Source organism: Sprattus sprattus, assembly GCF_963457725.1.
Source record: "Sprattus sprattus genome assembly, chromosome: 10".
NCBI classification, from domain to species: Eukaryota; Metazoa; Chordata; class Actinopteri; order Clupeiformes; family Clupeidae; genus Sprattus; species Sprattus sprattus.
Window position 1 is genome coordinate 10,409,507 of NC_137908.1, and position 16,568 is coordinate 10,426,074.

Here is a 16,568-nt window from a genome sequence, read left to right on the forward strand (position 1 = left end):
TCAGTCTGACCACAGCATCTCTGTGAAAATAACTAAATGGATTAAAAAATATCTACATAATGACATTTTTAACCATCAGTTACTCGGCAAAAGAGGGTTGGCCCAGGCAGCTATATTTCATGTAAATGACCTTGGGGGAAGAATTCTTACAGTTTTACAAATTAAATTCACTTCAGAGAAACAGGATGGCAGACTTTACTGATAGGCTGCTGTGGCTTTTTAAGTGTATTTTATCAATACTAATTATCCATACTAATACTAATTATCCATATTTTATGTTTTATAGGCTAAGACAGCTTGGTTGATTTAAACTATGTAGCTGATGATACAATCTTATGATTAATTATGCAACAACCAGGACAATGCCATACAAAAGAATAGCACATCCTTTGATTACTTTTCATGTATTCATTGTTTGCTATTCCCTTGTATGTATTCCCCAGTATGTTGATCAGAGGTGTACCTAGTTGTTGTTTAGATTACTGGTTTTACCTTTTCTGTCTTCCTTCCCTCTGGTTTAAAATCTCTGGTTGATATGTGCCGCTTGCCAGCTCCTCTTTGAGCTGATGGTTTGATACTGACAGAGGCTGTCAATCAAGTATGTGCGTCCTACTCTGGTTTTATTTTGATTCTGTCAACTGAATGGAGGTGCCTGTCTTAGTTTAAAGTCTGACAATACAGTTGCCTTCCTGGTTTTATTTTATTGAACAGATCGACTATAGATTTGAATGGCTTAGGTAAGAATGCATTGTCAAAGCTTTTACTTTGTCCTTATCTTAAATGGATGTTGGTAGTTAGTAATATTAATCAGTAACATAGCCCACTGGATAGGGTTTTCACATGCTAGCCATGTGTCAATAATAAACAGGTACTTGTATGATGGCTGGTATGATGAATGATGGGAATTAGTAACTTGCAAAGAGAGAAGTGCCACTCTCCCCCTTTCCCTTTTAGTAGATCTGTTTGCTTTATTTGATTTCTATTTATGATTATAGTGGTTCTGATAAATGGTATGTTCACCACTCAGGATGGGAGAGTGGAGCTGAGGTTGCAGGAGCACATGCATAAATCCAGTTATGATTTGGCCCAGGCTTTCATAAATGATGAGAAGTCTTAAGACTCCAGACTGTTTTTCCAGGACTGGACTCCTGGCCAAGCAGTGTAGTGTGGTGATGGTAATCTGTGCTGCTTTAGAATATTTTCCCATTGTTTTATCACAGGGCAACAAAATGAAGGCATGCTGAATTATTTACTTTAGGAAGGGCTGGGATTTCCCATGATATAAGTCTCTTTGTTTATGGAATTTTGTGTTTCAGTGTCAGCTTTGTGTGTGTGTGTGTGTGTGTGTGTGTGTGTGTGTGTGTGTATGGGTGTGTGTGTGTGTGTGTGTGTGTGTGTGTGTGTGTGTGTGTGTTTCCGTGTGTGTGTGTGTGTTTGCTTTTTTAAGTGCAGAAACCATATGTAGCTCCTTCACGTGATTCATGGCCAATGTAAATGTGCATGCATGTAAATGTAAATGAATTTCCACTATGTAAATGAGTGTGCATGTTTGTCCGTTCGTGTGTGTTTTTGAGTTTCTTGTTATGTGTGCGTGTGTGTGTGTGTGTATGTGTATGTCTGTGCCTGTATGTGTGTTTAGAATTTAATGAGAACGGCAGACCATGTTGTCTCATTCACCAGATACTCACAATGGTGGCATTGAATGCAACCCAAAGCAACCCTATCGGCCTTGCAAACAAACTGGAATCATTTGAAATAAGTGTCATGGATTTTATACCTCTATAAGTCAGTGCCAGTAGTATTAGACATAACATTATTTCTACTGTATGTCACAATGACTCTCAGTATCTCATCCCATGTATTTCCTAAGCAGTAATTTCATAGGGAGCAATTACTGTCTGGAAGTGCCGTGATCTATTTTCAACAGGTTAAGTGTGAAGTTAGACACTGTCTCCTATGTCTCTCTCTCTTAAATGGTTACGGATATTTCCAAACCCTGTTATATCGTTAATGAATGTTGCTCATTATGAATGGATTTAAATCTCAATTAGCTCTATTGTCTGCAACAAAAAGAGCATGTTGAAATTATATTATATAACCTGTTTTAAATCATTATTACAGGAAATTGAAATGCAATAGTAGTAGTAGAAGTAACAGAAGAGGCTGTAAGAGAAGTAGTCGCCTTTCAAGTAGCAGTAGCTTGCGAGAATAATGATCTACGAAAAATAAACTTTGTAAGACACTAACAGAACTGCTTGCTCTGCAGCTCCCCTGTCATCTTAGTGACAAGCTTCACTCTGGTTTTTGAACGAAACTGAAAGCTTGCCTTGGAGGAAAACACCATGGTGCAGGTTTATTTCTGGTCCTGCATATTCTCATCTCTGTTTACTCAGTCATCAGTTATTCTCTTCCATATGCATCACTAATCATTCGCATACAATCCAATCCACAATTTTATGGCAGAAATACAAATGTGTGAATGTGTGTGTCTGTGTGTGTGTGTATATTTAAGTGTGGGGTTATATATGCTTCTGTGTGTGTGTGTGTGTGTGTGTGTGTGTGTGTGTGTGTGTGTGTGTGTGTGTGTGTGTGTGTGTGTGTGTGGAGCTTGGGTATTTGTTCTACTGCCGTGTGCAAAAGCGTGATTCATGAGCTCCATGTGAACACACATACACATGCTTGTAGAGATCTAATAATGAGCGCAGGGTTCTGAGCTAGCTCGCTGACGACCAGGGTGCTGTGTGCATTGCGGGCCTGGGACAGCAACCTTCAACCTGACAGGTGATGAGCTTAGCAGGAAAGGGAAGGCCGACACAAAATGCATCTAGGGCCCCTTGTCAGAAGTTGTTGTGATTTTAATACTTTACTGTTCCTCATGCTCTCCAGTGGTCTCCCCAGTCATTCCTAATGAGGTCTGTGCTGCCGAGTGATTGAGAGGCCAGAGGTATAATGAAATCAGAGAGGGATCCCTCACCTATACCGCTTCTTCTCGGGCCGTCGGAAGAATCTGGCCTGAATACAAAGAGGCAGTAAATCATTTAATTGCAGCTAGAGAGAAAATCAATAACATGGAAGCATTAAAAGTAATGGAATGCATTGATCCGAATCCATATTTTAGATTGTAGATCAGGCTGTCTTTTTCCCCCTCTGCTATTCTTGAGTCATTGGGGTATGTGGAGGTTTTTCTTTTTGAAAGAGAGAGAGAGAAAACAAAGATTCTTCTATTGGAGAAGGATTTGACAGGCTCTGTCAGGAGAGCAAGTATGGTCTGGGGACGGTGGCTCACAGCGTGGTGTTGTTCAGCAGGACTTAATTCGATTCCAATGATCAGAGCCTGATTCCACTTAGCTCGTTGCTGTAGCTGAGGGCATGTTCGCATGATCCCTAATCCAACACCTGTGGAGCTTGTGTAGAGATCAGAACATTTTGGAGGAATAATGTTAGATACACGCAAGCTACTACAAGCATCCTCTAACCCAGTGGTTCTTAACCTGGGTTCGGTCGAACCCCAGGGGTTCGTTGAGTCACTCTCAGGGGTCAAGACACACACACAGTATAGCCCGGTTCACACTAGCAATGTCGGGCCGTGTTTATACATAACTACGTTTGAAGAAATCATATTTTATTTTTCAAATTACGAAGGGTTCGGTGAATGCACTGATGAAGCTTGCAGGGTTCAGTACCTTCAATAAGGTTAAGAACCACTGCTCTAACCTGTAGTCACAGAATTGAATGTGTTCAAATAGTCTTACGTTTAATATGAAGAGTGCCCACCCAGTGTCCTTCACCCAGTGCTGTACCTGACTGATTGACATTAGTCTCAGCGAGTTTAACATCCCAGGGTTTTGCAGAATAAAGTAACCTACTTTTACAGTTCAGTTTTACGGACAGCATATTTGCAAGCTTTTAGATGTGTTAATGCCCTGATCAGACACCCTTCAACCCAGATTAGCAGATATATAAATATATATAGCAGTATATGAGCAGGAAGAAAATGAGAGTTCATTTCACTCTGTTCACGTAGCATGCGTTCTCTCTCCACACTAGTGTAGAAAGAAGGTAATTCTTTCTCTACCACCGTCTCTGACGCCTCTAGGGAGCCACCACTGAAACCTAACAGAACATATTTTATACCCCCTGTTGTGAATCGCTTAAAAAATTAAACATATTTCCCCTTGTCCTGAAACTCTTCAGTCTGTCCGATTCTGTCATGCTTCATAATTTAATTCTCCCAGCCACCTTAGAGAGAGAGAGAAAGGGAGAGAGAAAGAGAGAGATAAAGATAGAGATAGAGGGAGAGAGAGGGGGGGGGGTCCTTTGTTTGTGTTGAATCTGGCACTGGACACTGTTGGTCAGGATTAGCAGTTGGTTACGTATGCTTGCATGAGTCACAGAGCAGGCCACCTCACTATTGAGGTGATCACCTTAGAAGCTCAGAAATCTGCCACCCCAGCAGCTTGGGAGCACCAGGAGACCAGGCAGGAAATGTGGACAGTCCATTTTGTTCACGCAGTAGGCCACCATGTAATCTGCCAGGGCTGGGCCCAGTATCCCGCGGCAAAGGCCATATGTGGGTCTGTTTTTATAAAAACTGTGATGACACAAGAGAGTATCTTTAAATGTGAGAGGTGTCTAATTATGTTCACCGGATCAGATGTCAGACACGAACAGCATGCACTTAATTTGTAGCTGGTGGGGAAAAAAAGATGATAATAGGTATCACATCACTCGCGACACTCCTTAAACATTTCAAACTACCCGTCATACGTAGGCACTCTGTGGAAGTATAACACCGCTTCAAGTTTCTGCTTTCTCTATTTAGACCTTAATGATGTATCAGCTTGCATCTGTCTGTCATCCGAGCATATCATACCTTAAGACCAGTCTAAACTACAAAAAAAAAAAAGGATTCTGAGAAACGTTTTAATGAGGTGCAGTCAATACGCTTATCGTCATAGGACACCTCAAGATGTGGCTGTGTGCTCTGATAAGGCATACCTGAAGACTAGCGTACCAAAGCATATGCTGACTTTGAGGGAGCCCACTGAGGTGTAGTTACTTACTCACATTTCTTCGCGGTGACCACTGCACCGTGTTTCCTGTCGTGCCTTGACACATTTTCAATAACCTGTCCAACAGAAAATCTAATTATTGTGAGACCAGGATTAATTACTTAATTCCATTATTGACTCAAGTGCCCACTGCATATAAGCAAATAAAGGTGGATATCAGTGAAACCTGTATTACAGTAAGAGCAACATGGATAAACCTGGTCTTGTGCTTGGATAAGCTTAATCCTGTATTCTGTGTTATGATTAAAGTTGGCAACATTACTCTGTGGTTACCCTATAAACACAGATGTGTTCATCAATTAAATCAATTAAAATGGCAGATGTTTTGCATTTTGCGTATTGCAAGTATGTCTAAAGTTTAGCTTCTTTTAAAAAAAACTAAAAAATAAATATGTGATTAATTTTTCAAACTTTTTCAGTTTTCCACAGACATGATTAATATTGGACTCTATTTGAGCTTCTTTGTGCAGTGTTATGCTTGATCTCTTGACCAGTGGAGATGAGAGTGGGCGCTGCATTGGTCCAGTGCCAGCCAGGTCTGCGCTGCATCACGTACTCTGTGTAGCGCTCACTTTATTTGGATGGTCCCCTATAGAGTCCGCAGATGCTCAGATTAAAAAGAATCTGTTCAAACTCTGTTAACTACAATGTATGGTTAGGGTTAGGGGTTGGGTTAAGGTGAGGTTTAGTGAACAATAAGAAAGACTGAACTTAAATGTTTCTAGGCGGACTATCCAAATAAATTGTTACCTTGTAATCCACATTCTTTTTTGTCTTTTCTACATGGATGATATTTTGTTTCATTTGGACAGTTGAAAAAAAAACGTTACCTCGCGAATTGCTACACTGGTATAAAGTGTTACAAATCTGCCGGATTAGACCCAAGAGATCCCCTCAAACAAGTACGCCGTTGAAGTGTCTTTAAACCTCTCAGCAAATGTTCTGTTCAGGGCACTTCGATGCTCAAGAAAGAGCAGCCTTGCATGTCTTTTCATTTCTGAGTAGAGGGAGGTAAATGCATGTGTCGTCACTTTCAGGGGACCAATTATAGAGGGCTCTTTGGGTGAGTTTTCCCACACTCTCTTTCACTGTAAACAAGTGTGAAAGGAGGAAGAGTCTCACTTCCCTGATTGCATTTTGCTTTGTGACAAATTGTGATTATTCTCCCTTGTGAGGGACACAATACATTCAATAACTGAATCCTGCCTTCTCACAAAGGATCTCTCTCGCTTACAACAAAAAATGCTGTGAATAGAATCGCTTGGATAAATAAGCATATTGATCAGAAACGCTGTTTTTTTTGTCATCAGCACAACAGTCTTTTTGTGTCTTTGAACCATGGGAGTGAGAGAGAGAGAGTGCTGAAGCTCTGAGAATGGAGCATGGAGTGCTGCTGTGATTTTATTTATAGCACGCATTTATTGCGGTTAAAGGTGGGAATTACTGATGTCAGAGTTATCACTGCAGCAAGCAGCAGCTCTCAGCCACTCCCCTTTAATATCTCAACTCTTACCTTTGTGTACAGTGTAGCAGCTCCGTGCACCAAACCTTTGGTCACAGCTCACACACACACACACACACACACACACACACACACACACACACACACACACACACACACACACACACACACGCATAATCACTCAGTCCTTCATAACCTGAAATTAACTCACAAGGAAAACAAGCCCTTCCTAAGGTGTAATAAAAACATAACAGATCTTATTAAATGTGTTATTCATATAGATAATAATTAATAGTGGAATAGCCGTGGTAATGTGGAGCTGTAGAATGTGAGAGCTAGGGAATTGCAATGCAATAGGCCTGAAGTAATTGGCAAGCGGTAGGAAATTGGACATAAACAGGGAGTGGTTGTGATTGGCAGTGATGGTTCACATTAGTGCCACATTCCATTGGAATATAAAACCACATGAATTATTACTCATTGTTATTTCATATACTAAAGAACCCAGTTCCATCATACACTGTCAATTTGCTCTAGCCCTCTCCTCCCACACAGCTGCCATGCGTACCATTCACCTATGTATAGGTAATTAGTGTGATCAAATGTGGAGTGTCTTCTGTTGTCCATGTATGTACTGTGCTGCAGAGTTTAACACACTGTACCGAAAACAAATACTATCTATCTATCAAAAACAATCTATCTATCTATTTATCTATCTATCTTTATATCTATCTATCTATCTATCTATCTATCTATATATCTCTCTATCTATCTATCTATCTATCAATCTATCTATCTGTCTATCTATGTGAAATGCTATGTAGAGCGCTGTGCACTGCACTGTGTGTGCATACTTCTGAGGACCCTCCTGCTGCTATTACAGATCTTTTGAGACTGAGAGAACAGTGAAAAAGCCCTCACTTAATGATGGTGCAAAGTCCCTGACAGTTGTTGTGGCATTAAGGCCATCAAAATGAAGCTCGTGCTGCTCTGATCATAATCACCTTAATTAAGAGACGACTCATTGTGACGTGCACATCCATTATTGAGCCGAGCCGTGTTATTTTAAGATGGAGAGGATAATATCTTAAGCTGTGATGATTGATAGGCAGGCTGATTGTGTGTGTGGGTGTGTGTGTGTGTGTGTGTGTGGGGGGGGGGGGGTAAAGCTCTGTTTCAAGTGCTCCTATCATCTTCAGCTTCACTCCCCTTTCAGGACTATCAAAGACACAACTCTACTCATGCATGAGAAAAAAAACTCGAGGCTCAATCTCTGTCTCTCTCGCTCACTCCTTCCCTTCCTCTCATTTTTCCTCTCTCTCTATCTTTCCATGGTAAATAAGAAAGGGAGAGGAGATTTCACACAGCCTCAAAATCATAGTTAGATGATGGATTCACGCATGAAACCCTATCAGTACTGAATCGTTTTCGCTGTCTTGGCATGGTTGTTTTGAATTGCATTTGTTCTGAAAACTGCTATCACAATTACACGTTCAATTCAGCTGTCATATTAAGGACAAAAAAATCGTACATATGTTCTCTTCTTACTTTACGTTTTATTTTAATGATCACATCTTCAAATTCAGACATATTCTTAACATAAATAGCATAGCACAGATTTACCTTGTTCTTTGTGTGGCCTAAGTACAGACAAGCTGCCCAAAGTACTGTGTGCTCTTTAATCAAACTTTGATTCATTATTTTGAATGGATTTACCTTAGCCCTTGATTGACTTAATCAGTGTTTTGGTAGACCATTAAGCTTTGTGAATCTGCTGAGTAGATTCACTGCAGTATACATAATGGCTGTGAGTCTCGGTGAGTCGTTTCGAGGCTGGGGGGGGGGGGGGTCCCTAATTGTAGCGTTGTAATGTATATGTGTAATAGAACATACATAGTCAGACATGCGCGCCAGGCTGAGTGACTCTTTCACCAGGCAGGAAGCTGATGGTTCCTGTGGAGCTTAAATAGAGTGCCGTGCCTCATTCAGCATTGACTTTCCCTCAGGAAGTCTTACAGTGAGGGGGGGGGGGGGGGGGGGGGGCATCTAAAATAGGTTAGATCTGTCGGCAGACAATGAAACAATGGGTCATCACTATTTCCATAAATACAGGATAAAGCCAGGATGTTAGTGTTTGGCGCACACAATGAATCTGGACTGCATACAGTGCTGAGCTCAGAGCAATTGTGTTGAAGGTTGAGGGCGTTGCCCCGGACAACCATCTTGTATATATAGTCTACTGAGCAATGCTGGCTGTACATTAATCAATTCTAGACTCTTAAGTGTTTACTGTTGGTTATGTATCAGAACTAACTCCTAATATCTAAGTACTTAATACCAGTTATTCTTTATTGTCATGATATTGGAAACACACTTAAAATAAACATGAGGAAGTAAGAGTTATCTCTAATAGTGAGTGACCTCTTTTGATCAGATTACTGTATATCTAAGTCATCAGTGTTACAGTTGCAGCAAGCAGATTCAACAGAGCTGAGCATCATGGCTTACTTCAGCTTTATTTATTTTTCTCCCAGATCCCAGAATCGTCTTTTCAAAAGCCACACGTGCTTTCTTGTGATCCTCTCATGTCGGACTTAAAAATCCATCCTGGTCTTATCTGTTTGCTGTTTGTCTCTGATTGGAAGATATGAGGGGTCAGTGTAAGGTCGTCCTTGTCTGTTAACAGCAGTTGTTCTGGATGCACTCCAGCACATGCCAGGAAGATGAGTCATTCTAACCAGCTCTTCTAGTCCATCCTTAATAATATTGTAGGATTGCTTCACAACAAAACAAAAATATTGAACTGTAAATATGGCCCTTGAAATATCTTACCCGATAAAATATTCAGTCTGAACAGTATTTAATGACAACACCATAATTTGCGGCTGCTTAGGAAGGATGCATGTCGCACACAGATGTGTATCGATCCTTCTCTAAGGCACGGATGACAATGGGAAAGTCTCCAGAAACATATGGCTTGAGTGTACCCATTGCAATTGGACAGATGCTAGTTTACCACATTGCCTGAATTGGTTCCACTTCATCTCCATATCATGTGCTTAAAATGCCCCCCCCCCCCCCCCCAGGTAATCAGTTCTCATGACAACTGCCTTGTATAAGTGAAAAGAAGTGAGGGAAGCCATCTGACCACTTCCCCCTTACTTACTGAGATCTGCAGGGCTTATCAAGCAGTGTGATACGACTGGAGGAGACAGCTATCCACTCCACCCCGTCCACCTGGCTGACAGCGGGTGTCACTGTGGAGTGACGGGTACCTGCAAGCTGTCTGAGCCACTGAGCACAATCATTTGTATCCTGGCTACAGAAGACTAATGTAGCCCATCAGGTACAGAAACCATGTCGGCTCCGTCTCTGCTTTCTTGAACATTGCGTTACAGTTCAAGAGACGAAATGTAAGAGAGAACTCACTCAGGCAACATTTTGTTTTGGTCAAGATACATATTTTTAGTAAGGTCAAGTTGCTGTGATATAGGCTGTCCTGAAAACCGGTCGTCCAGTCAGAACTTTCTGTATGCTCATTGAGTCCTCTCCATTTGACCTGTGCAGTATGAATGCAACAGATAAAGACTGTCTTTTTGTTTACTCCTGGAGACAAATTCCGATGTACAGGAAATCAGATTTTGGCCTTTCCTGTTTGTTACTAATCTATATCCCGGCATGCTGTCAAATCAAGAAGTCGCATGCTGCCTGAAGAGCAACAGCATCCTCTGCGTCCTGTACACAGCCCGCAACGCCAGACTCTCTGACCTTTTCTGATCGAATGTCTGCAAATGTGGTGAATGCCCTTTCAAACGGTGTGCTCTCGAACGCCGTGTAAATGTCTGCCTTGCTATTTGGGGATGTTTGTGCAGCGAATTTAGTACCTCTATCCGCGAAAGGGAGCGCAGAGCGCAGAGAGGCGAGCGATCATAAATGGGATGAGCGATGGGGGCTGTGTATGCATGGCTGGGCCGAGCTCTGAGCCCCTGTCCACTGTCGTTCACTCAACACGAGTTATAATACAGTGCAAGGTCAAATGGCCAGCAATGGCCAAAAATATGTTTACATATACAGAATCTATATCCTAATATCCAGATACACACACACACTTAAACACACAGACAGATATGCATGCATAGAATGCACATATTCACAGCTGCAACCTGACAAGAGTGAGATGTAATAGTTTATGCACAACAGGTAACAAACTGTTTACAGCCCCCTAATTTTTGTGTTAGCATGTTGTCCGTGTGCCGGTTGAATGTGTGAGTGTGTACCACTGTCAGTGGTGTGTTTGACTTTCACGCCATTGGAGGCTGTTTGTGAGGATGTTCGCACCATGGAGACCTCTAGCTTAATTAAAGCCATGACCTCCCCTGGTCATGTGAAAAGTGCTATTTTGAGGCTCCAGTCAGCAATACTGCTTGTTTGCAGGTGTTGCTGGATGCATAAGGCTGGCGGTGGAGGATCACATTTAGAGAGAATTCAGGGGTTTCGTATGGAACGGTTTTCAGTTGAGCCGCACAGGTAGATGCCTGGCTGGAATTTCTGTGATTCTCTCTTTATTTTCACGTTTATAGAACCTGTGTCCAGTGTGCTTATTAAATGCCAGCACAAAGCCCCTATGTAGCTGAAATGCACAGGCAGCTCTGCTGGCATTGCTTTGCGTTGTGTTCTGTGTGATCCGTGTCCACAGGTAGTCTCACCTGATCCTTTGTGTTGTGCTCAGTGTGGCTTTACAGGATCTAACCTAATCCCCCGGCTGCAGGGGGAGTGGTGACAGGACTGTAGACCATTACCATGCCGCTGTCTACTGCCCACTTTCATCAAAGTAACAGGGTTCTTCCAGTCACTCAAACTGTCTGTTAGAATCCCTCTAAACCCCCTTCATCTCCTATTCGCTCTCTCCAATCTCTGTCCCTCTCGTTCCCTCTCCCTGACCCTCTTTCCTCTCTCTTTCTCCCTCTACTTTTCTCTCCATCATTGTAAGAGAGATGGCAGTGCTTTTATTCTATATAACGCCAGCAAACAGACCTTCTCGAAGATTGGAAGGTTCCAGTCCATGTGGTTGTTTTGAATTAAAAGTCAGCTGTTTGTGTTGATGTGTGTTAAATCATATGCAAAGGTGGTTTGGTCGTCTATTTCGCATATGTATCTGGTGTGTACGTATGTGTGTGCGTGGGGGGAGATATGCACATTAATTAATTTCTCTCCTTTTGTTGTCACTGATTTGTACATAATTACTGAACGTGCATTTAATCTAAATAACTAATATTAGACCCAATGAAATGAAAGTGAATTAAAACAGGCACTCATTCACTCTAGTCACACGAGCCCATTATTTACCCTTACTCTTGACCGATGGATAAATTGCCATTGATGTTGGAGCTGCTCGCTGGCATTATCGAAAGGTCTAATAATTATTCTCATTTCAATAACGCTGTGCCTATGGCCACTGCAGTGCTGTCCTTAAACCTTTCAGTGTTAATGACTCAGGACAGGCAGCAGACAAATGGGAGTACTCTTAATTGTGGAGCTCGAATGAATCGACTTAGTGCGGCTGCTAATTAATCCCGCGCGTAATGATGCAACGGCTGGTAATTGCTGAGCAGATGATAGGAAAATGTGTTTGTGCAAGCATCTCATTCTTGTGTCCCTTAGCCCCAGCATGAGTACCTCAAGATGTGGACGCACCACACTAAAGAAGGAGACGACAAAAAAAAAAAAAAAAAAAAAAAACAGAAGAAATAAAAGGAGGAAACTCCCCTAGGCTTTGAAGAAAGTTCAAATTAATTTCCCACTGTTATCTGGAGTGGGGCGGCAGGGAAGCGGAGTCATGAATGTGCTCTCTCTCTCCGGGACGGGTGTACCGTTGCGTTACAAGCAGTCTTTGATTGAAGGTCCTTTTCTTCTGTTTTGGCGTCGCCCCCCTTTATTAGACACTTCTTGTTGAGTCCCGTCAAATGAATAGAAAAGCATATACTTCAAAAAGCGCCTGCCTGTGATTTCACAGAGCTAAATTGAGACACTGAGACTGGTGCCTCATAACGAAGCTTGAGTGATGGCTCCGGAAATTTCCTTGTGTGCCTTGAGTGTTGAGCTGTAAACAGCCATCATTACATCTGATTACCCCACTAGACAAAACACTGAGCCTTCCTCTACAACAGGGGTCTCAAACTCAGACCCGCGGGCCAATTCCGCCCCCCCCAGCGATTTTATCCGGCCCACAAAGTTCCATTGATTTTAAACAAAAAATACAGAAGTTCCATTGATTTAAATGGGCCACCCCAACGTTTACCGTTACAAATTTGGCCCCCCAATGACCAGAGTGGATTCTCATCGGCCCCGGGTAATTTGAGTTTGAGACCCCTTCTCTACAGCATCTTTATCTACAACAGCTCTCCAGCCAGCTCTGTGGTGCTCAGTTCAGTCCTTTCATCTAAATTCAGTTTTTCTGTATTTGGGGATATGCTGGACACGTGCACTAAAAGTGACTTAAGATAAATGTGAGTTTCTATGAATGTGCCAGTTGGTAATGAAACCAAATTATATACTGTGTGAGCTTATGTGCACAGATCACCAGACCTCTACATTTATTTATTTTTTTGTCCGCAGTACCGCCGGGACTAGGGCATCGTGGGAGTGTGGCAGAGCCCAGAGAAAGGAGGGCAGCAGGAGAGCCTTACTGGGCATACTCGGGTAAGTGTGAGTTGGCTCCTCAACCTGCCAGACATATCCGCAACTGTGTTCTCATACTTGACTCGCAAACACAGGTGAGGTGAAAAATGTCTGACATGAGAATCTTTTTTACTTTTATCTTTGTTTTCATCAGTCACCTGTGATTGTTTTATTCTGTTGTGGATGTGGATCTCAGTAGTGTTGTCTATAGTTAGGGGTCTGTTGAATTTTCGGTTTATTTAATGTTATTTCCTGACTGCTCGTTGGTCCACCAGTGAGTCATTGACTTGAATCACAACTTGCATAGATGAGTTGTAAAAGTTTTAATATTTTCTTTCTAACTGTGGCAGTGCCAAAGCAGAATGCTTGCATGAACACCACACACACACTTCTGAGAAACTAGCAGATGGAGACAGATGATATGGACTCTTTTAGCTCAGCCTGTTCCTTTGAAAGTTGGAAGCCTGGGTGTGCGGGTATTATGGCAGAATCTGTAGCAGTGAAGTCTAATCACTCGGATTTAAAATAGAGAGTCCCCTCGCCACATGTTAGTTTCGTGAAGGTGACAGAGAAGACATCCTTGTACTCTGCCTGAATGTTAATAGCCTCCTCACTATTCGTCCAAGCATCGTGTTTGGTTTGGTTTCGGGAATGGTTTTCCCCTCAAACCATGTGGGCTCACAACAGATGTGCCTCCTGTTCACTGCAGGCCACGGAGACCCAGACTATACCCAGACCGACCATTGTGTGGGCTGGTCAATAGCGCTTTTAGTTAAAGCGTTGGCGGGCCCAGCTAATTTGGTGACATTTGATGCATCCAAATTGGCAAGACTGTGGGTGTGTTTTGTGTATGAGCATACATGTGACTCTGTGAGTGTGTGTGAGTATGTCTATCTTTCCTGTTTTGGGGGAGTGTGCATGCGTTTTCCTTTCCATTACCATCTTCCATTGCAGGCGAGCCAGAGCGTGTTTGTACATTCTGAATTTCCGTAATCATTTCTGGCTTGGAGTGGCTCCACAGGCCATCTCTCTCTCTCTCCCTTTCTCTCCCTCTCCCTCTCTCTCTTTTTCTCTCTCTCTCATCTGGCCATTTAGCCATTATCTCTGGCTCCTGCCTCAGAGTGAGGAGGGTGGATTTGTTAGAGACATCAGGGACATGGCACAAACTGTGTGGTCTGTGCTGGGAAAACTCTATTGAAGCCCCACTCGGGAGGCCACTCTCCTCCTCCTCAAACTCTCTCTCTTTCTCTCTCCATCCCCACTCCGTCTGTTCCCTCTATCTCTCTGGCTCCATCTTTATATATTTCTCTCTCTCTCTCTCTCGCTCTCTCAGTCTCAGACTGTGTCCATCTCTCTGTTCCTGCTTCTTTCAGTTCTTATACTCCCAATCCCTCTCCACTCCCTCAATTTGCTCTCCAATTTTTTACTTATTTTCTGTCATTTGTTTCCAATTTTGGTTATTTCATTTCCAATTTTTTGTTATTCTCTCCCTCTCTGTCTCCCTCTATTTTCCTCTCTCTCTCTCTCTCTCACCACCATTCACGGGCCCATTCTCAGTGTTTCCCCACCCTTCCATCTTCCTAATTTGAGCTTTGATCTTAACTGCAAATTGAGATGGTTTCATCGCAGTCGGGGTCCCGCCTCCTCCACCGTGTTTAGTTTATGGTGTTTAAAGCGGCATTGTGTGTTGGTGCGTGGTAATAACACTCCAGGAGGAGACTCTGAATGGGCCTCTCTGAAGTAATGACTCTCTGCATCACCCTCCATGCAGATTTGATGTGTTTAGCAGGATATGGACCTTTTTTGGGGCGCCGGATGAGTTTGCAGCAGTTAAGTAGTCATAAACTGCACAGCAACGTCAAGCCAAATCCCACATTCTCCAAATCTAATTCAATTTTTATTTATTTTTTTAAATGTGGAGGCAGGCTATCTCTCATAAGAGGCAACTGATATTGCACCGCTGAGGCTCTGTGGGAGGTTTCCCCACGTACTGTTATTGCATCTCACTTTCTCATTTCACAGGATTTTCATTTTTCTTTACCGCTACATTGTTGTTGTCCTTCACTGTATGCAGTACATTCTCATTATTATTTGTGTGTTCTACCTTTCTCTACAGCTCAGCATGTCAGTAAATATTTATTTCACACTGACATGAAATGTCTCCTCTTTTAACAGTCTCCAGCATGGAGAGAGGATCCAAGAACATCAGTCATCTTACATTACTTTTTAAATATCCTGCCTATACACAAAAACATCTTCTTGAAAACAAAAGATAACTTTAATGGAAGCAGGTGTACAGTTCACAAGGTTTTTCTTCATGGCGTTTTTCTTTATAGTGTTGCTTGTATCCTGCACAGTGAACCACACTTATCGTGGAGGAGCTTTCAGATCAAATTTAGGTTACGATTTACAAAATGCCGCACGTCACACCGTTGAATGAGCTGAGTGTGCTCAAGTGTGACAGGAACACTGTGCACAGGACCTTCCATCATTACAAAAAAAAAGGAATTTCTTTTTCTTTTATGAAGTTTTTTTTTAAAAACATTTTAAGATTTGTTTTTGGCCTTTTATGCCTTTTAATGGATAGATTAGTGCAGAGTTGGACAGGAAATGAGAGGGAGAAGAGGTGGCGAGTGGACAGGAGAAATGGCATCGGGCCGGATTCAAACCCGTGACCTCCTTGAGCTTCAAGCCCAAATGTGGTCGAGGCTACTGTGTGAGATACAGTGCCCCCCCCCAAAAAGGAATTTCTTTAGCGTAATATTTGCTAATCTTGCCACATTGGGTGTAATGGCCACATGTCTGATTAGAGCCACAGGGGCATTGAAATGGCCAGAGCAACATACACAGCACTGCCAGGGCAGCCATCGCTGTACCCTACTGAGGTGACTGTGGCTGTTTATATGCTCTGAGGCATTAAGACATGGCATGAGTTATAGCTGTGCCAATGCCCGTGGAAGTCATATCTAGCATTATGATCCGCCACTTACTCTCTCCATCTGCCTCATTATTATTGACTCACTCACTGGTCATGGGTGTCGCTGAGCACAACACCTCAACTTTAGCCAATCAGGAGTGGCAGTCTCCAGTAGAGCCGGCGTTCAGTTTATGGACATTTTTGACTGGGCAAAAAAAATGCATACTATTCTGCATCAGTTTATACGAGGCTTGGTGAGACGCAAAATCTATCTTGGCTATCAGTTAAGGGTTTGATAGTGTGCTGGTGTGCTCTGATTGGCCTATTAATCACTGTCTTGAGCTACGACCTGATGGATGTGTCAAGATGGCCATGGCCAGGTAGGGTGGGAGGGAGAAGCCACCTCATAATTTGCTATGATGAATTGTTTTGGCAGGAA

At 42.5% G+C, this 16,568-nt stretch overlaps 1 protein-coding gene across 2 annotated transcripts in view; it reads left to right on the top strand.

Moving 5' to 3' along the window:
- ca16b (carbonic anhydrase XVI b) overlaps window positions 1–16,568 on the top strand; it is a 62,092-nt gene that overhangs the window by 1,019 nt on the left and 44,505 nt on the right. Inside the window, exons 1-2 of one of the 2 annotated variants that reach the window (XM_080846476.1) lie at window positions 10,942–11,061; window positions 13,150–13,233. Coding sequence is in view for 1 of the 2 variants with exons in the window: in XM_080846475.1 (XP_080702601.1) it covers window positions 13,150–13,233 (84 nt within the window). In the remaining variant the exon portion in view is untranslated. Of the gene's footprint in view, window positions 1–10,941; window positions 11,062–13,149; window positions 13,234–16,568 lie in introns of those variants that run through there. The other variant, XM_080846475.1, reaches the window with a different exon arrangement.